Genomic DNA, 26,380 nt, shown 5'->3' with positions numbered 1-26,380 from the left:
CGCCCGGCCGCCCGCCCCCTCAGCCCGGCCCTGTCCTCCGCCCGGCCCCGTCCTCCGCCCGCCCGGCCGCTCGCGAGGCCCTCTTCTCCACACCCCTTCCCGCCGGCGGGCCGTCCCCACGCGACCGCCCCTCCTCACCGCCAGCGGCTCTAAGTCCCGTCTTCCCTGCTTCCCGCGGCCTCCGCAGGGACACCCGTCCCGCCCCTTTGGCAATCCCGCCCCTCCCCCCCGCCCCCGACGTGACGTCGGCGCCATCGGGGTTTCCTCCCCACAGGTGGGGGTGTGGCTAGGCGGTGAGCGGAAGCGGAAGCCACCGAAGGCTTTAGGTGCGAGGCTGTAACGCCGAACAACACACTCCTGAGACACGCACTCCGGGAGATCCCACCTTCCTCCTTCCCAGGCCAGACTCTGAAGCCAGAATGAAACTTTGAAGCTCTCCACACAGAACCCTTTAAATGTCAGGAAGCCCCGCCCTGTTTCCTTTTTAACATTTGTTTTGTGTGTACACCGTTAAATACAAGAACAGCAAAGGTCTTCACAAAAGGAGGCTGACACTATTCTCTTTCCAGAGGTTTATTAGAATGGAATGGCCTCCAGGCTATGATCAGGCCTTGGGGTAGAGGGGAGGGTATTAGGCAGAAAGAACACAATGGTGGAGGTCTAAGCAAGCCGGGCCTTAAAAGGAAGGCTAGGCTTTCCTTTAAAGCCTGGAAAGGCCCTTTATTAAGGACTGGAAGGAAGGAGGGAAGAGATGCCAGGCCAGAGGAGCAGCTCCTGAGTCCCCAGAAGGGGGTTGCCGGTGGGGGTCAGAGGAATGTCTGTACGGAGCAGCCTTCAGGCCACCTTCCTGAGCAAATCCCTCCAAACAAACGAGAACCTTGGCTCTTTATAACCTTTTAGGGGTGACAGGAAATTTCACATCGCATGATTTAGTTCAACACAGCAGGCATGACCAAGCACATGGAGGAGCCAGGACCATAAATCATGGACTACTACTGTGAGGCCATAGCAAAGACAGCTTCATAACTATGCTCAAGTGTGGCTGGTCTCTTGAGGGTATGGGCTGGCCTAAAGGTGCAGGCTTATGTTCTATTGTGCACGTGTGTGTGTATGTGCGCTTGCATGCACGGTGTGCATGAGGCCAGGGAACAACTTGTGGGAAACGGTTCTCTCCTACCACGTAGGTAGTCTCGGCAAGGGCCTTTACCTGCTGAGCCATCTCAGTAGCCCCACAGAGGCCCACTTCTTAGAAACAAGTTCTACTGGTGGTTGCAACAATTTAAAACCACCTGATTTGAGTTTAAGCCCAAGACCCTTGAGGCATACTGTAGGATTTCTTACTCTCCAGCCAAAGAGAAAGTCAGTCTATGTTCTCACAGACTGGCCCAGAGCAGAACCTCTGGACACCCTCGAAGCCAGGGATAATCGGGTAACACCCAGGCGAAGGACCTCAGTCCTTTGGAGAACCATCTATCTATAAATGCCTGACGATGAATGGCTTGTCAGACCTGCTGGCTGTTGTCACTCAGCTAGCCTTTAACACATCCTAAGCTTGGCACCGACACAGTCCCAAAGGGATAAGCGCATGCTCCTCTTGGTGAGGGGAGGCTTCAAGGAAGGGTGGAGGCCCTGAGCACGAGCCTGCAGAAGAAGCAGTTATTTAAGAACTACATGCTGACTTATTACAGGAATGAGTCAGTTTCCTTGGGGATAAATATCCGAGAAGTCTGAACATTTTATTCACTTATGATGTCTCCTTGCAGACAGGGTGACGAAATCTACCCTAGCATTCCTGAATGATAGGATGCAATTAAAAAAAAATCTGTATTGATTCTTGATTGTTTCTGGATAGAGATGTGGGGAAGGGTTTCCACTGGCTTCACTGGGAAGAAGCGACTTTGATGTAGTGTTGGAAAAGGTAGGAACAGAGCTCAGGCCAGACCTTTAACCCACAGATGCCAAGATGATATCTACTGGCAGCTCCTCTGAGCTTCTGGCTGTCACCTGCATTGTCACTGTGTCCAAAAGCAGAAGCCGGGAGCGCACAAGGATGTCATGACCACCTCGGAACACACCTGGAGGAAGAGAAAGCAGAGCTCTGTGAGGCTGAAGGGCTGTGGAGGCACATGTGCCAGCTGCTCAAGCGGCCCCCATGCTGAGGCACAGCTGGGAGGCCTGGGCAAGTCTCACTGCTTCTCTGAGCTCCAGAACCCTTAAGGACAAAGGGCTGCAGTAACTGTGTCTGGCTCCTGCCAGGCTCAGGTGACACTCGGGTAGCTTGGGTATGTAAGGCGTGAGCTCCCTTAGAGGCTCACACATGGCCGCTGAATCTGAGAGTGCTGAGGAGGAGAACCCTAATAAGTAAAAACCACAAAGCAGGTGTATGACAGACCCAGGGGACTTAGTTTCCTCATCAAGGCCAGAGGGATGGTGGTGGTGAGCTGTGAGCACTCGCTGAAGCAAGAACACCATCCCAACCTGTTTGTAAACACACCCCAACCTCCACCAAAAATAACCAGCCATCACCCCCCCCCCAAACACCCAAGGTTTGTTTTGTCTCAATGGTAGAACACTTCCTTACCTAGCAGGCAAGAGACCCCAGAACTGATTATCAGCAGGAGAGGGAAAAAAAGCAAGGATTGGTAGCTATTTGAAGGCTGATGCAAGAGGATTACTTAAAAGTTCAAGGAATCTTGGGCTATACAGTCAGGTTCTGCTTCAGGAATCTGCCTAGCCTAGCCTCAATCACTGAGTTCCCTTCCCAGCTCCATTTTCACAACTGACTTGAGCAATACAAGCTATGACCCTTTTTGAGTTAAACACAGGATAACAAGTATTTACATATGGATTACAAAATAATTTGCATGAAAATACTCTAGGGAGGAGAGTGGGCACAGGTGCTCCCACAGTGGGAAGAAAAGCAGTTAATGTTCGTTATATGCGCTATTTTCTTTTTTTCTAAATTTGAAATTTTCCAAGATGAAATGTAGATGGCCATTTTTAAAATTTATTTTTACTTTATGCACACTGGTGTTTTGCGTGTATGTCTGTCTGTGTGAGGGTGTCAGTTGCCCTGGAACTAGACTTAAACAGTTGTGAACTCTCATGTGGATGCTAGGAATTGAACCTGGCTCCTTTGGAAGAACAGCCAGTGCTTAAACCACGGAGATATTTTTTTGTTTTGTTTGTCTTAGGTTTTTATGGAGACTGAGTCTCAAAATGTAACCCTTGGCCTTAAACTTACACAAAAGTTCCTGTCTCTGCCTCTCAAATGCTGAAATTACAGGGTGAGCTACCAGGCCAGGCCCTATCCTCATTCTTCTTAGTAAGAAAACAAAAACAAAAAATAACCAATAAAGTTGATAACTAGACAAAGGAATATCAGACAAGTCACAGAAAAAGAAATATGAATGGAAGATACTTACCTTCATTCAAAATGCAAAAACATTAAAACCACTTCAGGGGGCTGGAGAGATGGATCCCCAACATTGAATTAAGGACCTGCTGCTTTAACAGACCAGCAGCCATGAAGAAATGCCAAGCCATCATGCCACACCCTTCGCAGCTAGTCTCAGAGGATAAAGACCAAGGGCCTGCCAGGACTACAGGCTCACACAGGTGTGTTTGTGCAGGAAGTTGGAGGGCAGCAGACAAAACCCAGGGCATTCCCACCTGTGAAGCTACTCAGGCCACAGGAGATGGTTCTTACCAGCTAGCAGCAGCGTGTGAGTGTTCTTGTTCTCTGGCACTTTGTCTGACCTTTCACAAGGATGCATTCCCAAGAACTTCACAATATTGCCCACAGCCTCTGTAGGGAGAAAGCCCAGCTATATCAAGTCATGGTGTATGAGTATTGTGTGTGTTTATTTAGTTGGGTGCTGGTCAAATCCTGGGCCTCACGCATACTAAGTATGCACTTTTCCACTGAGACACAAGCCCAGCCCCAAGCCAGGTATGCCACTACCGCTCAGTGATGTGCTCTAGAGATGGCCCTGGATTCTGGTGGGAAAGGGGAAGGCACACTGTTCAGCTATAGTATATAAGGGTCCCGAAAAGCAGCCAGACCAGAGATAGGGTCAGCGGCATTTTACCTTCAAGTGTCTTGATAGTAGAGAGGGTGAATGTTTCCTCCTTCTCAAACTCATCCCCGACCTCATCCCAGGCTGCTTCAAAGTTCACTTTCATGACTTTCTGGATGTGATCAGACACGGTAACCTCTAGATCCTCCAGCTGGAGAAACGAAGAACAGAGTTAGACTTCAGGAAGACACCTGTTGTTCCACATTTCTAGAAATCTACTCTGAACTCAGCTATTTATCCCTTCCCGCCAGTGTGGGAACATGGTGGGCTTCAGGACACCAGTTATGTCAGGCCCCACCCCAAGTTCTCAATCAAAGTGCCACTGGCAGCACGTTAGCTGTGTCTTCTAGACTCAACACAGGCTGAACCCTACTGTCATCTCAGCTGTGAACCTGACATTTAATACATCCATTCAGCCAGCTTTGACAGGCTGTGTCCACATGAAGGCTCCTTTGTTCATTCTTCCAACAGATCTTCCCAGAACTCTGTCCTAACACCTGCAGGATGTTTAGGGTGCACACAGCCACAACTACAGTTGTGGCTCAGCTACAGCTCCCCAGAGGAGGGAAGTCTTAAAATGATTCCTGCTGCAGTCATTTTGGCTCAGGAATGGCCATTCTCTACTGAGGTCCTTATGCTACACAAGGGTGAACATCAGATGCAGTCTAGTAACTGAAGAACTCTGGCCTAGCAGAGAGCAAAGAGGCCCAGTTTACCTAAAAAAATATTGGAGTAATCTTTTTGTGCACCGTGTGAAGGTTGTCTTTGTATATGAAATTGTAGATTGCTAAACCGACAGCTGAATACTGTCTGGACTTTGATACTGTTATTCTTATGGCTCATCACCTGCCTCATGTTTTGTAAACACTCTTACTCTCTCACCTTTTGAATGGCTAAAGAAAGAGTCTAGGCAAGAGAAGAAAGGCGGGACTTCCTGGCAGGGAAAGGGTCTCTGTGAGAAGAGTAAGATGTGGGAGACTCACAGTATGACATGGGAAAGGAACAGGTGCCCAGACTGAGTGAGAGAGAGGTAAAGGGTCACATGGCAGGAAGCAGACCAGAATTAGTCAGGTTAGACTAGTTCAGAATCTGCCCAGCTATCCTATCTAAACTATTATAAATATCAGTAAGTCTTCATGTCCAGCTGGTGGGTCCAGAAAGTCCTACTCTATAAAGTAATTTGACAAGAGCAATTAAAGTCTTAAAATCTTGCCTTTTGAGCCAGTTAGGAATTTATCCTAAGAAAGAAATCAGAAATGCACTTGAAAAAATTTGTACACAGGTATATATGTCTGTGCACCACAATCACGTAGTGCTTGCAGAGGCCAGAAGAGGGCATCTGATTCCCTGGAACTGAGGTTACAGACACCTGTTCTTTACTATGTGGGTGCTAGGAACTGAACCTGAGTCCTCTGAAGAGCACCAGTGCTCTTAACTGCTGAACCGTCTCTTCAGTCCCTGACACCATCCTCTTACCACGTATTCATCCTCATAGCCTTCTTCATCAATCTCTCCAGTGTTGGGGTCACAGTCCTTGACGGTGAACTTCATGACACAGCTGAATGTGCACGCCACTGTGGAGAAGAAGCGCTGGATGAAGACAAGTTCCTTCAAGGTCAGTTGGCCACAAGCTGCCCTTCAGGCAGCATTAGTAATAGCCATCAACCCCACCATGCTGGGCAAAGGCACCACCTCACAGGACAGGACTGTCAAGTCACAGGTCCAAAGAAAAGGCCAAATAAACAGAGACAATGCATTGTGGCTGAGACTGTGCCACAGCTGCAGGCTGCTGTCCATGGTGGCTATCACTGGAGAAGTGAATCTGAGATGTCTGCATGTTTGTGTCTGTCTTATCAGGGACACTGTGCTATAGTGAAAGAGTACTAACTTGTCTGAAGACCAAATAGGCCTTGGTCCTAAACTTAATACAACCCACCTAACCTGAGCCTCAGTTTCCTCATCTACAAACAAGAACAGGCACTTACCCTTAGAGTTGCTGTGAGAATGAAATAAGATAACATACAAAAAGAAGTTGGGCCTGAGCAATTCTTATACCTGAGTCAAGGAGTTTCTGTGCCATTCTTGATGCACAAACTCCCGTGAGGCCCGAGTGCTAACTACAGAGAGCTCACCAGCTGTGGGGTCTTCCTTGGGCAGAGCCACTAGTGTGTAGCAGGCCCCAGGCTGGTTGTAGGGCAAGCTTCTGGCAGGCACATAGGCGAGCACTTCATATGCCTCCGTGGGCTCCATCTGCACTGTGACCTTCTCCAGCGTCTGGTCATTGAGGGTGTTCGTGCAGTCAAACTGGATAAGGCAGAGTGGGGTTCCGATGCTGATAGATGGGATGAACCAAGATACACCCCCACTCCCAAGCTGTCTGCATGGTTGAACATTCACAGGTCTGACGGGTCCTGCAGGGCTTGCCATAGAGTTGGTTGGGCACAACCCGATGGTGTGTCTCATCACTCTTTGCCCAGGACCTCTTTAGCCTGTAAATACTCACCACCTGGTCTCGGGCTGCCCTGCTTACCTGGAACACCAAGTGGTCAGAGAAGGTGTGTTTGGTGCAACGAACGACATACTCAGTTTCTGATTCAGTGAGGGCCACTGGCTCAGGTGAGGACTTGAAGAGGGGCCCGAGCCCCTGGAACTCAGGCACCGCTGCTAACTGCTCTGAAATCCACAGGCCATATTCACTTGGTTTCTGTATCTCCACACCAATTTGTGCTGGTTTCTAATTACCACCCCTGGCTCCATAGCCTCCCTGAGAGAGACATGTGCATGTGCAACCGGCTGCTCACTCTTCCTCAGCACATTTGCATATCTCTCAGCTCTGGTTCAAGTGTATGATTCTCTAGGAAGACCCTTTCTGTCTTTATCAAGTTCTCTGAAGCACTAAGTAGAAACCCCAATGTCCTAGACCTAATCCATCTGAGGACCCTCACCTTTAGTTTCTCTCAAGACTGGAGGGATAGCTGTTAGACACCTGACACCAGTGATAGGAGCTGATTTGGGTCATCTGCAAGAGCAGCATGTGCACTTAACTGCTGAGCCATCTCTCCAGCCCTTAGCAAGGATTCTTACAAGAAGGTGGAGATTAGAAAAAGCCTGTAAGGGTGAGGTGCACACTGTTATAGCTACCAACTCTCTGGTCAGTAAAGTTAGTCACAAGGCTTGAGGAACTATTACAGCAGCAACAAGGAACAAGAGGTTTGGAGATGAGTTGAGTTCATCTTGACACTATTGTCTGTTTCAAAAATAGTGTTTTAATAGCAGACAAACCTTATAAGGTAACATGGACTGAACACATAAACAAATCAAAAGCACAGCACCAGTGTCTCTGAAATCTAGCTACACTCCTTCAGACATTCTGGAACCGAGGCCCTGAGCACTCAGAGAATCAAAAAGGCAAGAAAAGCCCTGGCACTCTCAACCACCCAGGGCTCAGGAGAACCAACAGAGTTCTTGCTCTCTTAAAAAATTCTTGGTGCGTCGCTGAAATGCAGGTGTCAATCATGCAAGCAGAGAGCGTGCACCTGCAATTCCAACATTTGGGGAGGCAGAGGAAGATGGATATCTATGAGTTCGAGGTCATGCTGGGCTACAAAGTGAGCCCACAACAGCCAAGGCTATCAAGCCTGTCTTGATAAATCAAAAAATAAAAAAAGACACACAACTACATACTCTGCCTTTGAGGCACGTTGATAAGCAGCTGGCTGACTTTGAAGTCACATAACTACTGGCCATTCTGACCATTACTCACCCTGGAAAATCTCCTGCCGAGTGGCTGCCACTTTCTCCGGCTGTTTGACTGTTGCAGTGGCGGTGCTTTCTGTAAGAGCAAGCATACCTGGTAACCCACAGCTCTACTCACAGGCAGCAGGTGCTGCTGACCCCATGCTTTTATTTGGATGTTATAAATGCCAACTCTCCTGACAGAGAAGCATGCAAGGAAAGGAGCAATCCTGTCAGCATGGCTGTCCCCACTCCAAGAGGTGGCAAGGGCTACTACTCCTTCTTTTCAGCACACCCACCCATTCTTGTCCACCCTATAGCCAAGGGAAACACATGGGCCTTGGGGACAAACAGGGCCTCACCTGGTCTCTGTTCTGCCATAGGGGTAGTGGCCAGAGGCACAGACTTGAGGTCAAATGGCTTTTCGGAGGGTTCCAGTGTGTACTGCTGCAGGGCTCTCTCCAGACCAGGGATTGACACAGTCAGACCTAAAGCCGGTAGAGAGGTCATTCTGCCTGGTTGGCACGACAAACAGGCATGGCGTGTGTGTCTAGGGAGGAGAGCGGTCTGGGTCCCCTGCTATGAACACGAGATGTGTTGATGCTGAGAAAATTATAGAACCTCTGAGCTTTATTCCTCATCCTCATCTTCCTTTCCACAGGGTCGGTGGGTAGGTAAAGTGACTTTAAAAGTTACTATGACAATACAAGTTTCCATTTTATTTATTGTTTTATTTGTTTGACGTGTCATTTTGCTATGTAGCCTAAGCTGATTTGGAATTCACCATCCTCCAGCCTCAGCCTCCTAAGGTTTAGGATGAAGGCATAAGCCATCACACCAGGCCTAAAAGTTTTTATTACTGAGTGTTTTGCACTCTGGACTTTGAGCCAAGAGGATTATCATAAATTCCAGGCCAGGCTAAGCTATGTAATGAGACCCTATCTCAAAACAACAACAAAAGTTTTAGACTGAGGACATGGCACAGTGTTGGTAACTGAGCAAACATGTGCAAGGCCCTGGGTTCAAGCCAGAGTAATACACACAGAGAATACTTTAACTTATTTCGCCATTTCCAGCGACAGGTTCCAAGCCACGTGACTCTGGGTCTTCTGAGGTTCTATCAATCCAAGAGATTGCCACACAAGTCCAGGGAAGCATGTGCGGTCTTGGATGTCCTGGCCCAGAGAAGACTTACCATTTAGGATATAACCTGCATTGAGAGCCTTCTGCTTTTGCTCCAGGACGTTCAGATAAAAGGTGGCTCTGTCTCTCACTTCATTGTCATCATCCATCACACACCTGCAGCCGGGAAACAAGGTGTTCCGGACTGAGCCCAGCAAGGGTGTCAGAGACCCTGCAAGGCTGTATGTGGACAGCAGGGCAATGCAGAGCTCTTAAAGCTGAAAGCCAAGGGTGAAGCTCTTACATGCCAGTAGAAAACACAAGGGGCTGATGCCTCTCAGTGGTACACCTCCCTAGTAAACATTTCACACAGCACCACCAGACAAAATACACAGAGGGACCCCTGAGCCCACAGGAGACACACTTACACCCTCTTCTGGACTAGGTACTCGGTACTGGCAGGTATGAGGCACCACACATACAGTGCACAAATATACAAGCAAACACCCACACAAATAAGATAAAAATAATTACACCTTTGCTGAGCATGATGGCGTACACCTTTAATTCCAGTGATTGGGAGGCAGAGGCAGGTGGACCTCTGTCAGTTCAAGGCCATCATGGTCTATATAGCAAGTTCTAGGATAGCCAAGGCTATAGAGAAATCCTGCCTCAATAAACAAACAAGCAAATGAATTATTATTATTATTTTTTTAATGGCAAAAAAGGTGAAGTGGGCCTAAGGGAACACTGTTTTGCCCTGTAGCTTCTGAGCCAAGACTCACCTTTTCAGCAACACCAAGATACTAGGTAACATCTCTTCGTTCTGGGCTCCAAACTTGGCCAGGGCACTCACTGCACCTAGTTCCAAGGAAAATATGATTCACCAACAGCCCCTCAGGCCCACCTGCCAGAGTGCTAGGGGTGCCTAATAGTGCTCAGAGTGGGAATTCATGCAGAAGAGCTAGAGGGCGAATCACAGAACAGCTCTTGTGCAATCCAAGTGGATCCTGGTGCTACCCAGGCCTCAACTTCCTCTTCCAGTTACTAGAGAAAGGGGTGAGCAGATTAGTGGCTCCTATTCTGGAGCTAGGGGCTACTTTCAAATGATTAACACGTCAGGCTATTTACTTCTGAACAGCTTTATTTGTATCTAAGCCTGAGAGAGAAAATAACATGAGACAATAAACTATCGGTCAATGATTAACTGCCAAAAGAAGAAAATTTGCCTATGGGGGGCATAGAAGTAAAAATATGGAAAATAGGATGAATTAAAAACAAGATAGACTGGTGTGGTGGTGCACACCTTTGATCCCAGCACTCGAGAGGTAGAGGCAGGCTGAGCTCTTGAGTTTGAGGCCAGCCTGTCTACAAAGTGAGTCCAGAACAGCCAAGGCTACACAATCTCTTGTCTCAAAAAATTAAACAAACAAAAACAAAAACACAATGCTAAACAGGAATATACAGTGAAAAAATTTTAAATGTAGAAAATCTTTTATCCAGATTTTATCTAAAGTCTTCTTGACAATGTAAAAACAGCTAATGAGGCCATGTGCCCAGTGTGCTGGTTCCCCTGGGGGCTTAGGTCCCTTTGCTGGCAAATTCCCTTTGCAGGGAAAAAGAAACTAAGAGCCCAGGATCACCCCAGCTCAGACCTACCTGCCCGAACCTCTTCATGCTCCAAGACCACACGGTTGTAGATGAAGCGAATGTACTTGGAGGGGTTGTTGGTCTTGGGCCCCTCCTGGCCCAGCAAGTGCAGGATGCGGGTGGCCAGCACCGTGAACTCACAGTCCTCGATGAACTCGCACAGGTGTGACAGCCCTGTCTCCTTGCTCTCTGCGTTCTCCTCAATGATGCTGATGATGCAGTCCACGATGGCGCGCTTGTACTCAAAGCCACCCTGCAAAAAGAAAGGTCTAGCTGAGCAATGAGCTCATGTCCTCTGGAGACCAGCGGAGGACCAGAGCCTAGCCAGGCCTAGAGACACTGCTCCACTGACAGCCTGGAAGCAGGAGCCTAGGCTTCTGTCTCTTTGTTGGATATAACAAAAGGCTCGGCCTGAAGTTCACTAGGGCCTTCTAGTAATAACAGCAGAGTTTGATGGAAACATTTCAGATGCCAGTTCGTATAAGATACATTATATTAGTAAACTCTAATGTTCTGTTTAAGCTGGCTCTGGAGGAAGGGTTGCTCCCTACCCCAACCGTCTACCTGCAGTTGGCCATTTTCTTCCTTTACTCCTGCTTGCTACACACCTAATGGACTCACTCACTTGAAATGGAAAACCTGGCTATGGGAGATCGTGTTCCACACGGATACCCAGACATAAAGAAGCTGGAATGGGTGACACACCAAAGTATCAAGCACAGAATTACCACCTGATCCAGTCATTCCATTCCTGGGTATCAGCAACAGGATAGATCACAACAGTGACAGGACATAAGCAACCTGAGTGTTCACAAAATGTAGTCTGTAGTTTAAAGGAATGTTATCCAACATTGAAAAAGAAATCCTGATATATGTTATAGTACAGATGAAACCCAAAGACATTTATAAGTGAAATAAGGGAGACAGAAAAAGAACACTTCTTAATTCCTCTCAAATAGGGTAACTAGAGCAGTCAGATTCATAGATAGAGAAAGAACTGTGGATAAAAGAGACCACAAGAGGCAGATGAGGAGCTAGTGTTTAACAGGTACAGCGCCTTGGCTAAAAACTAAAATGTTGGGGATGGAGAGGCTCATTGTTTGGAGCACTTGTACACAGAGAGGACTCAGGTTTGATTCCCAGCACCCACAGGCTTACTCACAACCATTCCTAACTCCAGTTCCAGGGAATTCCACGTCCTCTTCTGACCTCTGAGAGTGCCAAGCATGCACATGGTATACATACATACATGCAGGCAAAACACTCAAACATAAAATAAAATGAATAAATCTAACTGAAAAAAAATTAAGGGGACTGGAGAGATGGCTTAGTGGTTTAGAGTACCTGCTCTTCAGTTCCCAGCACCCCATCAGGCAGCACAGAGCTGCCAGTAACTCCAGCTCCAGCGGATCCAACATCCACTCTACCCTGCACAGATACTGCATCTAGACACCTAGATACACACACACCACACCTAAAGATAAAATAAAATTGTAAACAAATTTAAAAACCAGAAATTATGAGATGAGCTAGACACAGTTGCACAAGACTAATTCCAACTCACATGCACACACCCCAACATACAGCGACCCACCTGCCTCTGCCTCCCTGAGTGCCGGGATCAAAGGCATGTGCCACCATACTTGGCTATTAAATCTTAATGTCAGAAAAATCTTAAAACTTAAAAGAAGAAAGGAAGATTCCCATATCAGGTAGGGTGTAGGTCAGTGGAACAAGGCCCTCTACCCATCCCGACTTTCTGCTCGATGGACTGTGCCAGCACAGGAATGGGCTGGTTGGGCTGCTGGTGAGAAGATGAGCCATCAGCCTATGTGTGCTCCTGAGCATGCACTGGAGCATGTGGAAGTCAGAACACAACTTGTAGAAGTCAGTTCTCCCCTCTGGTCATGGCTCTCTCTGCTTTCTGAGTTTCAGGGATCAAACCCGTCTCTGGTCATCAGGCTTGGTGGCAAGTGCCTTTACCCATCTCACTGGCCCCTCACTTTACCTTTAAGAGATTCAGCCATTCGTGTTCTGAAGAACAAAGAAAATGCCAGGCATGGTGCATGCCTGGAATTCCAGCATTCAAGATGCTGAGGCAGGACAATCCTGAATTTAAGGCCAGTCAGAATGACACAGTGAACTAATCTCAAGGGGAAAAGAAAAGAAAGTGCGTCTGCTCGCTGTGAGTCACAGCCAGTGAGGACCGTACACTACACACCCCAAATGATGTTTCAGCCCCACTGCTGCAGCCAGCCGCCTGCTCTGACTAGGTGACAAATGGCAGCAAGCGAAAGGTATGTTCTCAAGTCTCAGTGCTGAAGCCCCTCAAGTGAAGGCCATTCATAACCTTGTGCTACAGCAAGCAAGTAGCTTTCTGGGAGGCAGCCAGAAAGCTGAGACAAAGCTTGGGGTGTTTAAGGTCCAGAGGTGCCTGGGCTCAGATACCACAAAGTGCTCTCCTTGTTCTTCACAATAACATGGAGGCAGGTCATTCCACTCAAATCACACTAAGCCTCAGCTTCTGTGTTTTTAAGACAGGTCTAGCGTATCCCAGGCTAACCTCAAAATCACTATGTAGCCAAGGATGACCTTGAGCTCCTGACCTTCTTGTTTCTACCTCTTAAGTGCTAGTATATATCACCTACCCAGTTTATACAGTACTGGAATCAAAATCAGGCTTTGTGCATGCTAGGCAAGCAGTCTCCCAGAATCCTTTTTTCTCTCTCTTTTTGTGTGTGTGTGCCTGTGTATGGGTACATGCACATAAGTACACTAAGTACCCACAGAGGCCAAGATGGTGTTGGATTTCCTGGAGCTGGAGTTAGAGACAGTTATGAGCTGCTAAACAGAACAGCATGCACTCCTAAGCCTTCTCTCCAGGACTTCCTTTTAAAAATAAACATACACACAGACAGACAGACACACACACACACACGTGTGCACATATACACATTATCATTCTCTGTGTATGTGTAATATATGTGTGTGAGTTCAAGCCTATACATGACACATCACAAATATGGAGGGGAGCGTTCAACTTTCAAGAGTTGATTCTCTCCTTCCACCATGGAATTCAGGGATTAAAATCAAGTCGTTAGGTTTTCACGGTAATCCTCCAGAGTGCTGGGATTAAAGACGTGTGTCACTACGCCCAACAGAAGTTTATTTCTTATGATAAGCCCTCTGGAGGGAAAGACAGGTGGATCTCTGTCAATCCAAGGTTAGCCTGGCTACATAGTGAGTTCCAGGACAGCCAGAGCTATGTAGAGACCCTGTCACAAAAGAAAACAACAAAACCCAGAACCAATGTCATGTTTTTAGCCCCAGTTCTCTAAGAAGGACACTGCAGCCTTCTATGCAAGACTTTGTAATAGAACCCATGCACTCTCCTTTCTGCACAAGTGCAGCCTTGGGGAACCTGCTGGGCCTGTTGCCATACTGGTGAGTCATGCATTATTACTGTAATTACAAGCGGCTGGTGCTGCTGCACCATCTGTGCACAGTATTTAAAGTGCCTCGGGCACCAGGAAACTAGCTGTTTAGCAGTGTTCTGAGCTTAATACCAAGAAAAAGGTCTTGGCAGCCAGGCCATCCTCTGTTCCAAGAGCTCACAGGCCCCAGTGGCCCCAGTCTTACCTCTTCCCTTAGCATGGTAAACAGGAAGTTCATGAGCACGGCATGTTTGCGAGGGTACTTCTGGCACAGGGCACTGATGGCCTGGACAACCACCACCTGGGGTAGAGACATGTGTGAGCAGCAACCCGACAGTCCTGGTGAGTTGCTCACTAAATGCCACAAGTCCCTTCTTAGGCAAGATCATGCCTTAGGCCTAACACTAGAGCAGGAAGCCAGAAGGAACACCTCTCCATGCTTGGGCACGTAGCCCTGAGCCACCCGAGGCAAGTGGAACGTGACAGTCTCAGTAGCCTAAGTGAGGATCTGAGTCCTTAAACCCTGCCTGGTCTGCTTCTCTCTGGCCCTCCACATTTTCACCCAGCATTCCATGCTGTTCTCTTCTCAAGGTCTCTTTGGCATCCTTATTCCCTCTGCTTTATCCTCCTTTTCCTTCTTCAACTGGCTCAAGTCCTTCCATGGCTCTGATAGCACCCCTCTTGCCTGCTCCTAAGCCAGTTCATTTTCTGAGATACAAGTCTCCTAAACTCATCCTCTACTGTCCAGAAGGGTTATTCTCATGTGCAAATCTCATCACATCATCATTCAATAAGCCTCCATATTGCCCACAAGCTATATGAATAGATTTTTGCCCACTTTATACAACCCACACTCTAGAATTTCTCCTGCTATATCAAAAATTGTTCCTACTATTATCTGCTCTGAGGGAAACTCACCAGTGACTAATTTCATGATTCCATTTATATAACACTGACATAATCTAGCCATGCAAAATAAGAAAAGATTAGTGACTGTCAAGAATCAGGCATGAGGAGGTGGGAATGAAGTACATGGGTGCTGTCTAGTGATGCTAAATCTGAATGTGGCAGCAATCGTAACCAGTGAAATCTGAGTAAGCTCTCTAGATGGTACAATTGCTGGTTTCTTCATTAATACTATATTGTGACTATGTGGGATATAGGCGTTGGAGTCGACAGAAATGCCCAGGACCTTTCTTTTTATTTATCTGCAACTTCCTGTGAATTATTTTAAAGTAAAGTTTAAAAAATATGCCAGGTGGTGGTGGCATATGCCCTTAATCCCAGCATTAAAGAGGCAGAGGCAGGTGGATCTCTGTGAATTCAAGGCCAGCCTGAATTCAAGGCCAGGTCTACAGAGTGAGTTCCAGGACAGCAAGAGCTACAAAAAGAAACCCTGGAAAGAAAAAGAGAAAGGGAGAAAGAGGGGAAAAAAGGAAAAAAGGAAGAAAGGAAGAAAGAAAAGGAGGAAAGGAAGAAAGAGAGGGAAAGAGAAAGAAAGGAAGGAAGGAAGAAAGAAAGGAAGAAAGGGAAGAAAGGAAGAAGAGAGAAAGAAAGGAAAAGAGAAAGGAAGAGAGAAAGAAAAAGAGAAAGAGAAAAAGAAAGGAAGAAGGAGGGAAGGAGAAGGGAGGAAGGAAAGAAGAATGAAAGAAAGAAAGAAAGAAAGAAAAAAGAGAAAGGAAGAAGGAAGGAAGGAAAGAAAGGAAGAAGGAAGGAAGGAAGGAAGGAAGAAAGGAAGGAAGGAAGGGAGGGAGAGAGAAAGAGGAAAGGCTAGCTAGCTACTACAAGCCAGACACGGTGGTATTAATATATCAATGAAGGAGTTAAAGGAGAATCTTGAGTTCATTGTCAGCATGGGCTAGGTACAAAAAAACCCTGTCTTGATCTGAAAACAGGAAAAAAAAAAATTCCCAAACTACCGCTTTCTAAATGTCTTTTTTACAATAAAAACTTTATCATGAGCTCAGCAGTGGTGGTCATGCCTGTAATCCCACTCCTTGGGAGGCAGAGACAGGCTCCTTGGTACTTTCCAAATCTCCACTCCGGCCCTTTTTCCCTAGCTTACACTGCCTTGCTCCCCAGCAGCTGCTAATGCAGTGCCAGCTCCTCGATGAAGCTCAAGCTGCTGCTCCTTTACATGTTTGCTCATTTGTTAAAGCGTCTCTTTTCCACCCGCTGCTGCCCACTCTCCTGAAACTCTAGGACAGCAAGAGCACAATAAAAACTTCAAAACCCCTTCCTGGCCTACAAAGTACTGTTCTTAAAAATCAAGGGCACAGAGGGTCAAAGACCTGGAGTCAGGACTGAGCACTCCAAGCCTGTGGCATGGCAGCAGGTTCAGAACATCTCCCTTGACCTGGGGACTGCTGTGAAGGCACTTGGTACCTTGAACTCATCTGAGATCTCTGACATGAAGGAAGAAATCTGCTTCATAAGGCGGTCAATGCTGCTCTCACTCCCTGTCTTGAGGAGGGTGGTGATGGCCAATGTGGCGATGCTACGGTTCGAGTCTGTGACCAGGTTTTCCAGATCCAGATTGCAGGCGGTCACTGCTGATGGGTGCTTCATGGCCACCTACAGAGAGAGAGGACAGACACAGAATTGGCAGTACCCAATTCTGTCATTTTACCTCCAGGGTAGGCCTGGCCAGAGGTCCTTTGGGGACTATGTCTACCTCTTCTCCCAGGATTCAGAGGGAGGAAACCTACCAGCCAGCCCCACTCCCAGCTCTTACCTTATTGAGGGTGCGCACAGCAGCATAGCGAAGAGCGGCCTTGGGCGAACTGCAGAAAAGCTGGAGCACTGCAGGAGACAGACATGTGTCAGGCTGCCCTTGGTGCCAGGCAGTGGGATCCTGGGGTCCCAGGAGAGCAGATGAACAAGCTCTCAGGCCAGTCACACAGCTCTTTGCTTAGCTGAGGCCAGCAGAACTGTCTTGTCCTCAACCTTGTCAGTGAGGGCCCTGTGGATGTCATTGGTTATTATATACTAACTACCTGCCACGTGCTAGGCCCTTGCTGAGTGGGTGACATGCCTGACGATTCTCCCAACTCCCAGGGAAGAGAGCAAATCAACTCCAGCGGCTTTCAGTGAATAGCCACATGTACAGCCTAAGCACACAGCCAACTCTCTCCTTCCATGCTCACAGGACCCAGTGAGCATCCCACATCACCAAGCTAGGGAGCTAAGTCCTCCCTCAAGGACCAAGTTTATTTCTCTCTAGGACAGTGCCAAAGAGTTGACCCCTGCTGTGTATATTAGGGACCACACTATTCCCTCAACCTGGCTTTCCAAAGCTCACAGCTAAAGTCTGTGTTCAAGCATAGTCTTGAATGTGACTATATTCTGGATATCCAAGTCCCTTTCTTTATTGCTTAGCTTTTATTTGCTTGTCATTTTTTGGAACTAACTGTCCTATTTTCTTAAAATAGGAAAACTACCTTTTCAAGCCTCTACTTCATGTCTTTCATTATTCTGGAAATAGGGGGACATCACAGGAGGACATTCGTCCCCACACGGCAATTGAATGCATGTTTGTTTGTCCCCATGGAGGAAGGGAAACTACACATCCAGTTGAACCCCATCTTTCTGCCAACTTGATATCACCATTGTGGGGACCTTTAGAAAAACAGCCCAATCACGGCAACTCTCCTGTCACTTCTTTGCCTCTGGGCTGGTCCTAGGTTAGGTGCTCATTCCTCTCAGCTACTCTTGGAATCCAGTGTAGACCCTTTTGAACTCTCAACACAGGCACTGTTCTGTTCCAGCTTTCCATGCCCTGGGTGCATATTCTCTACTCCCATCCCAACACCGGCATAGAGCAGGTGGACAAGGCACTGCTTTGGCTAGAGGGCTAGCACGAAAACAACTCAAAGCTGCTGGGTTCTCCTCAGTAACACACAGACGGCGTCCATATTTATGTCTTATACTAGGAGGAGTAGCTTGAACAGATCCCGCCTTTACCACCTACAGCCAGAGGTCAGCTGTGTCTCAGAGGGCAGTGAGGTCTGGAGAAGAAGGTCAGAGGACAGCGGTTTGCCTACCAAGAGCAGTGCCAGTGAATCCAGCTGTGGGCCCCAGTGCTACCCCATGAACACACTAAATATTACATGTCCTAGGCCCCACCCTGGTCTTCCTCTGGAGCCAGCTGGCCTAGCAGTGCTGGTGTGGACCCCACACCTGCCTCTCCAGCACTAAGATGGAACTGAAAACAGCCCACCTTAAAAGTAATGCCTGTGAGAGACCTACATCACAGCCTATCTAAAGACCTTTGGCTCAGGGCCTGTGCCCTGTAAGCAAACCATGCAGCAGGAAAGAGGACGTATGGAGACCTGACACGGCGGGGGCCAGCTCTTTGGCACTGCAGCCTGGCAGGTTGACAATGGCTGAGGCAGCTTCATATACCACCATCTCGTGCTTGTTACGCAGGCAGCTCTCAATGAAGTCAAACAGTGGGCTATCACGGCTACAAAAGAACATAGCAATAAGAAGTTGGAGACAATCCAGCAATGCACGAGGCATCTCCTAGCTGGCAGGGGACCAGTGTTCTCACCTGCCATCTTCTTCTTCTAGCTGCTTGCTGGCCACTCGAATCATCATGCAGTAGGCAAAGGGGGATTTCAGGCCATGCCGGGTGAACTTACTAATCATCTTACTCACGGCCAGGCGGTCATTCTTCCGCACATGGTACAGAAGTCCTAGTGCATGGTACTAGAGGACAGAGGCAGCATGGGAAACAGACACATCAGGCCAGGTCTGCTGCCTCGCAGCACTGGCAAGGCCACCGTTGTCTCTCTGGCTTCACCCTTCTTATTTTAAGAGCGTAGCAATCACATGCACACCGAGGGGGCTGCAACAACTCCCCCAAGCACTCTGCATAACCAGCTCTGGTGTACTGCTCAGCACACCACATACATGACGTTCTCACTTGCACCAGAGTTTTGGCAAGGACCCTGCAGGCATCCTGACTGAGGGAGAAGACACCAGAACAGAAAGAGCTGCAGCAGAGAGCTGGGGGCAAGACCTGAGCATGGTCCTGTGGGGCACAACACACAAACCCTTCCAACACCCAGAGGACTGGTCTGCTTGTCCCTGCTTCTCTGTCCCACTTGTGGCCAAGCTGGCTTTGGAGGTCTAGAAGGCCAGAGACACCACTTTTAGAGATGTAAGTTACCAAGGTCACTTCCTGTCTTTCCTGTTCCTACTTAGTCAAGAGGCATATGAGGGCCAACGTATGGCAGGTGCATGTGCTTTCCATGTGGGTGTCTCTGATCCTTAGAGATATACTAAAGCATCATTGCTGACCACAAAGGCAAGATCCACATGAAGAATGAGGAGAATGACCACCACTGAAGGAAAGGGACAAGCCTGTCTTTCCTGTCCCTCATTATGTGTGTTTTCTCATTTAACCCTTGCTCTTCCAACTTTCCAAAGAAACTGAGACTCAGAGGGAGGCCTACCAGGTTTAGGTTAGAGAGGAAAGTCTCTCAGATGGAAACCTCATGTCACTTACAGAGGCAGCTCAGCAACAGTTTGGACTGCAATGACCATCACCTGAGCCAGGTGGGCTATAATAGCCTGTATTCCAAAACAGTCTCACCTGCCTTTCCACATGCTTGGCTACTTCAGCAGCACCCAGTAAGAAACTCTTCCCCAAACACCATGTGCTGCCCTGGCCAGAGGCCACCAGAACTTGTGGAACATGGACAATGACAGGGTCTCGTGCACTTGCTTGTTTTCAGCATCATTCTTACCTGTACCATGATGTTGTCACTGGATGCTGCCTCCTGGGCCTCATTCACCCAGCGCTTGACCACATCAAAGCTGCATTTCAGCAGATGCTGCGGACAGTGGGTCTTGTTAAGTGATCAAAAGCAAGGGCTCCCTTCTTGTCACACCCCTGTCCTGTTTCAGATGTAGTCAGGGCCTCCTGACTGTCCTGATCCCAAGACCACAGACAGACAGCATAGCTGCCATCCTCATCCTCCCGCCTGGCAGATTTCCTTCCCGATGCCAGTCCAAACAATCTGCCACTAAGGGGTGGGTCAAAACCACTCACCCTAGGTCTCCCCAATGAACCCAGAGTGTCTTGTTCTCTTCTGACAAGACTCTCAGACATTTTATTCTACATAACCCACCTCTGCACACCCCAGTCACTGCTACGTACCAGGGAAGACACAAGGGCAGAGCTGGAGACACTGGGGACCTTGTCCACAATCGCCTGCTTCATGTAGCGCTCGACAGCCTGCAGCATGGTGCTCTGTGGGAGAAGGCGAGCTCAGGCATAGAAGCGATGGGGAGTCGAGCAAATCAAGCATTTCAGAAGCACCTGGGCGACAATCCCACCCCACTCCTCCACCTGATTCAGAGAGCTGCAGTGGGGCGAGGTCTCACTTGAGAGCCTGGGAAGCAGGCAGAGGGTGGAAGAACTCACGTCAGTGATCTGGCAGAGGGCTCGCACAGCGGGACCACGGTAATTATCTTCTTTCCCAGTCATATCTTTGGTCAGGCTGCCGGGGAAAGGAGGCACTGTTGACAAGCAGGGTCCCAGGCTATCTCTCCACTAGTCCACCCGCCACACCATCTCCTAACTACTGTTCCCCTCTAACCTCACCCCTCCAAGCCAAACTCTAACCCAAACAGCAGGGAGTTTTACAGAACTCAAAACAGAGTGGGGCATAGTGGCACACACTTGTAATCCCAGCACTCAGGAAGTAAAGGCAGTAGGATCACCATGAACTCAAGGCTTCCTAGAGCACCAGAAAGGGCAGCCGTACTCTCCTCTGCAGGCCTTTTCACATGTGAATGCTCAGCCTGGACTCCACTCCCTCAGAATCCAGACCATTCTGGAGGCCTCTTCTGGTCCAAAGTCAAGCTATTATCTGCAGGTACTCTGGCCAGCACGGCTCTAGAAGGCTTTGCCCTTCTCCCCCATTCCTTCTTCCTTGATAAAAAAATGTTAGATTATATACCTAAAGCCAGCCACCAAGGTCTATTCCCTTACTTGACCACTTCTTCCTCCTGAGCCTGACTATTAAGGTCCAGCTATCAAAATATTGTAGTCTAGCAATCAAAAGCCCCCTTTGGCTCACCTAATTAAATCGTTCGACTAAAAGTAAACACCTCACCCTAACATGGGTTTTTCCCCTTTATCTTTATAAACTGCTATTTCCTATAGGTCATGTCTGTCTCTTCTCTGTCCAGAGGCAGTCTTTGGTCCACACTCCCTGACAAATACTCCTTCCCTTCTCTCTTGTTCCCTTCCTCTTGTTCCCTCATCCTCTATCTCTTGTCTTTGTCTCTTACTTTCTGCCCTCTGTCCCTCTGGGACGAATGAATTCCCTTGTGCCGAGAACTTGGTCTTGAGCCAATACTGATTCCTTTTAGTGTCCTTCCATTCTGCTTTCACTCCCTTACACATCCATAAACCATGTTACAGCCCAGCTGCCTTGTCATTTGCTTATAAATCCTGAGGGTGCAGAGGAGTGTGTTGTGTAACAGTTTCTTCCAGGATTGAAGCATTCCTTCTTGCAGGGAAGCTCCTTAAGCTGAAGGCAAACAACTCAAAATAGCTTCAGGAAGTACCTGAAACTGACCAGATTCATTACGCTCCTTCCCTGCCAGAGTAAGCAATAAAAGCTGAGAGTCACTCTCAAAACAAGAACCTAGCTGTACAAAAGAGCCTCAGAGCAGACCGGCTGCCTGGAAGAAGCAGAAACCTACCAAGCTGCCTGGAAAAGGTTTAAACCAACTGAGACAACTGGAAAGGACACTCTTCACCCTACTGAGCTGCCGGCAGTGTGCTGTGCAATGAGCTCCAAGTTTCCAGCTTTGTGAGCTCTCACCCATGCTGGGGTAAGCTTTGGTGATGTAGCTGTCTTTGAGTCACTTCTGCTACTGTAAGTCCTTAGCCATATTCCTATAAGTAACCCGAATAAAAGCCATGGCTCAAAGTGGACTTCGGTGGTATATGTACTTTGGTCTGTCGTGAGTTCCCTATCTGGGATGAGCAGACATTGTATGTTTTGTCTCCCCAGGAAAAGTTGCCTCACACACCATTGCTTCCTTATTCACTATCATACTCCCAGAACCAGACATGGACTGATAAACGTTCAGCATCATCTTTCTAAAATAAAGTTTAAGATTTATTTTTATTAATTTTAGTAACATACAGATGTCTGTGTCTGCATGTGTCCACCAACGCATCAGCTTCCTCGGCACCTGGAGATGTGCCTATTGATGAGGGTGCTAGGAACCATACTCAGGTCCTCTGGGTATGGTTCCTAGCAAGCGCTCTTAACCAATGAGCCATGTCGCCAGCCCCAGTAAATGTCATCACAATGCACCTGAAAATGGCTGCATAGGCCTCTCTTTGCATAGCAGTGTCAAGAAGAAATAAGACTCAGGGGGGGCTGTTGTTGTGCTTTTGTTTGTTTGTTTGTTTATTTTTGGAGATATCTTGTTATATAACCCAGTCAGGTTCAAACTAGCAGAAGTCCTCCTGTTTCTACCATGTGCTGGGTGTACACGTGTGTACCACCATGTTTGATTGCCAATTCTCAAGGTCACAGAGTATGTATTGGTGACATCTGTCCCTAAATTACTTAGCCTAATGAATAAACCAGTACTTGGCCAGCAGACTTGGTCATAAACTTCTTGCACTCTGGTTTTCTTTCCCTTAGCACTCACTAAAGACTTCTAAAAGTCCCATGCTGGTTGTGTTATCTAAGGAGGAGGAAGAGAAGCAAGGCCAGAACAGTGAGAAGGCAGCAGAGCACTCTACAGGCTGGTACAGAGTGGGCCTAGGAGGAAAGGGCACTGGCCATATACCCTTTCCTGTACATGTGGCCTCTGCCAATGGATGCCACCAGAGGAGCCACCCCTGCCCAAGGCTTGCCTGCTGGTAACAATGATGACATCCTCTGCAATGCAGGACATCTCCTTGATGGTCAAGTAGCACATGCGACGGAGTGTGGGCTGAAAAAGACATGGAGAAGGCCTTATCAGTCCTGCTCAGTGGGAGAGGCTCAGAGTCAGGCAGGCCATGCTGACTGCTGGTCCCCCCACCACCCTGTCACAGGTGTCACATCTCCAAAAATGCAGGGACTGGTGAACTTACATCGTTGGACTGAAAGAGCTTGGTCATGGCGAAGAACGCTTCAGTTGCTTCTGTGGTCCCCAGGTGCTCCCCCTGTGGTAATCATAAAAGCCTCAGCTTTAGACAGGAGACCAACAGGCTAGACCTTGGAAGAATGCAGGGACTTGAGCACAGGCAACAAACGAGAACTGTAAACTCAAGAGTATACAGAGCTGGACTGCTGGTTCCAAGCACACAGCTGTCAAAGGCTTAATCGTCCATCCCCATTTACACAGCCCCCTGTACTTCCCGCCAAGCCTCATCTTGTTACCTGGTTTATGAGGTAAAGGATCTTGGTGAGGATGTGGGCACATTTCCGAGGGTTGATAGGAGTTTCATTAAAGACCCGAGCCTGTAGAAAACCAACCATTACCTCTAGCCCAATAGAGTTCCCTTCCACAGCCACCCTCAGTTCATGAAGGGCATGGAGAACCATGGGGTGTGCATTAATAACTCAGTCCAAATAAATATATTCTCAAAGGGGAAGAGTTTATTATTTTTAACTCACCTACCAGCCACACCTGAAAGCTTTGCTTGTGCTGCCCCACTGACTAGCTATACTTAGCAAATATAATAAGCAAAGTCTCTTCTTCTGGGCCCAAGCTTTTAAAACCAGCACTCTATGTACATTAATATTCTGACAGCATAGCTGGCAGGTATTCCTGACCAAACAGACAGGTGTGATGGAACTTGCCTCTTGGAGTACTGCACTCTTCTCCAGGTGCTGGAGGGGGTTGGAGCCTCCACCTATGATGAACAGAGAAGACTGATTACAAGCTCTGATCCTGAACTAATTTCTTTCTTTCTTTCTCTTTCTTTCTTTCTTTCTTTCTTTCTTTCTTTCTTTCCTTCTTTCTTTCTTTCGAGACAGTCTCATGTATCCAAGGCTGATCTTAAACTCAGAATGTAGCAGAGGACGATCTTGAGCTATGATCGATCTTCCTGCCTCCACCTCCTGGTTTATATGGTGCTGTGGCTCAAACACAGGGCTTCAAGCATGATAGGCAAGCACTCTCCCAACTGAGTTACATCTCCAAACTGTGACCCTAAAATTCAAGATTCTGCCAAACGCTGGGAAAGGAAGTCTCCATCATCTATCAGCGGCAGTCAAGGTTCTGCAATCTGTGTATACACCCTGCCAAGGGAACTCCTCTCTTCCCCAGACCATTTGCTCACAGCACCCTTTCTGTGCCTTTCAGGATGCCACAGTTTGCATTCATTCACGCACATTCATTAAGTGAGTCTGTGCCAGGGACGACCAACACTGACTAACCTGTGACTGAGTTTCCCTGACAGAGAGGTTACATTTCTAAGTAATCATGTGTGTGATTATCTGGTTACTGTCTGGTTCCTCCACTTTGTGACCATTCTAACATTCCCACTGCAGGCATCGAGTGTCCTACTTGCTTTAGATACTGCAATGTCAGGATCTGTAAGGTGACTGATGTTCGGTAAATACAATTTATTGAATGAATGAAACGGTCAGGGTTTTTAGCTGCAGGACTGGTTACACACACATTGGCAACGCAGCTCTGGCAAATACTAAAAGGTCGGATGGAAACACAAGGGAGCATCCAGCCTGGGACCCTCCTCTGACAAGATGGGGAAGGTGAGGCCCAGAGAGGAGCGTGACCCACACAAGGTCACGCAGCAATCCTGGCCAGGGCTGGCGAACGCAGAACAGTCCTCTCCGAGGACAGCTATGGACCTGCGCATAAGCCCCTGCCCCTCTTGGGCCCCCAGCTCTGGTTCTGACAGAAGCCCGGAAGAAGGAAGCCCAGGAAAGTCCCAGGAATCTGCGCGGGGGCCTGACCTTCCCAGGCCTTTCAAGGGTCCCTCACCCGACTCCTCGTCCTTTTTGTCGAACTTCTTCAACATGGTGCCAGGAAAAGCTCCACGCAGCAGGGAGATGCTCAGAGTAGCGGTGAGAGCAGCTTCTCCCAGCGGCTTCCGTACTCCCGCCCGCCACGTCGCCTTGAGCACTGCGCTGTAAACTGCGCCTGCGCACTCTGTGGTCTGAGCCTGCGCACAACCGCGTCCACCTTACTCCTCAGCGCCGGGACCCTGCCGAAACCTAGCTGCGTGGAGCAGGGCGGAAGGGGAGGGCTGAGATCGAGTGGGCATGGCGTGGCATTGAGGGCGGGGTCCCGGACCTGCCGCTGAAGGTGCTCCACCTCTGCGCCACCGCGTGTTCCCGGTGTTTGCAGTTGCCCCTGGCACAATTTAAAGAGCATACCGAAGTGAGAGTGGCATACCGGCCCCATGAATGGTCCCTGTCCTAGTTTGTTGTCTTTTTCGGGAAGCCTCACCAACTGGTCTTCTTGTCAGTCCCTCTCCTGTTTTTCCTTCCTGTCTGAGGGACCGTCCAGCATCCTGTATTTTTAATTTCTTGCATTATTGATTTTCATGCACTGCTGTGGATGATGTAGGGCCTGGTAGTTGCTCAGTAAGTTCTTGTTGAATGAATTAGTGCATGGAATTGCTCTCAGATTCACATCTGCCCCGTCCTGTGCAGAGACTGGCTGCATTTGGCCAGCTGCTGCTTTTGGACATGGAGTGTTTGATTGCGCCTCCCTGTGTGCTCAGGGAAACTCGAGTGAAACTCCACAGCTCCATGACGGCAACGCAGTTCGCAGCCGAGGCTGGAGTGGTGGATTACAGCGATTGGCAGCGGTTGAGGCAGGGTGGTAAGTCTGGCGCCAAGGTGAAATCCTCCAACAAGTAAGCCTGTTTTACTATCTTACTATACAGACTGCACTCCTTATCTAGAGGAAAGCACCGAAAGAAGAAATCAAAATTGCTCGGTGCTGCGGCTTGATAAAGGAAATTATGGCACACCCACACCCTTTAAGAGGGATCTCTGTGAGTTCAAGGCCAGCCTGGTCTACAAAGTGAGTCCATGACAGCCAGGGATGTTACACAGAGAAACCCTGTCTCAAACAAACAAAATCCACAAAAGGTGAGGGGATCATGTTAGCTGCTTTCCTGGCTGGTTAAAGCCTGTAATCCCAGCACTCTCCAGACAAACCTAGGAGAATTGTGGGTGTTATAATGGCCAGCCTGGTCTAGGTGTCAAACTGTGTCTCAAAAACAAGCAGATAGGGGCTGGAGAGATGGCTCAGTGGTTGAAAGCACTGTCTGCTCATTCAAAGGATCCTGGTACAATTCCCAACACCCACATGGCAGCTCACAACTGTCTGTAATACCCATTCCAAGGGATCTGA

At 48.3% G+C, this 26,380-nt stretch overlaps 2 protein-coding genes across 2 annotated transcripts in view; both read right to left on the bottom strand.

Annotated features, from left to right (window-relative positions):
- The window catches only part of Hmces (5-hydroxymethylcytosine binding, ES cell specific), a 17,389-nt gene extending 17,191 nt beyond the window's left edge, over positions 1-198 (bottom strand). Inside the window, exon 1 of the mRNA XM_055617439.1 lies at positions 139-198. The gene's annotated coding sequence lies outside the window, so the exon portion shown is untranslated. The remainder of the gene's footprint in view (positions 1-138) is intronic.
- A 359-nt stretch (positions 199-557) lies between these two features.
- Copg1 (COPI coat complex subunit gamma 1) lies at positions 558-25,208 on the bottom strand. Its single transcript, XM_055617404.1, has 24 exons — positions 24,998-25,208; positions 23,851-23,903; positions 23,428-23,508; positions 23,139-23,210; positions 22,917-22,996; positions 20,454-20,529; positions 20,187-20,279; positions 19,774-19,860; positions 18,573-18,730; positions 18,352-18,485; positions 16,755-16,822; positions 16,406-16,594; positions 14,226-14,321; positions 10,596-10,839; positions 9,722-9,797; positions 9,010-9,113; positions 8,177-8,302; positions 7,843-7,911; positions 6,610-6,752; positions 6,212-6,383; positions 5,556-5,653; positions 4,092-4,230; positions 3,710-3,808; positions 558-2,075 (listed from the first exon to the last, which is right to left on the bottom strand). Exons 1-24 carry the CDS (start codon positions 25,032-25,034, stop codon positions 1,945-1,947), a joined length of 2,625 nt encoding a protein of 874 aa, XP_055473379.1. The 5' UTR covers positions 25,035-25,208; the 3' UTR covers positions 558-1,944.
- Positions 25,209-26,380: the final 1,172 nt, after the last annotated feature.

Source organism: Psammomys obesus, unplaced genomic scaffold (genome assembly GCF_907164565.1).
Source record: "Psammomys obesus unplaced genomic scaffold, mPsaObe1.curated_primary_1811, whole genome shotgun sequence".
Taxonomy (NCBI): domain Eukaryota; kingdom Metazoa; phylum Chordata; class Mammalia; order Rodentia; family Muridae; genus Psammomys; species Psammomys obesus.
The sequence above is the reverse complement of the archived record's forward strand: the minus strand, read 5'-3'. Positions and strand labels throughout refer to the sequence as shown.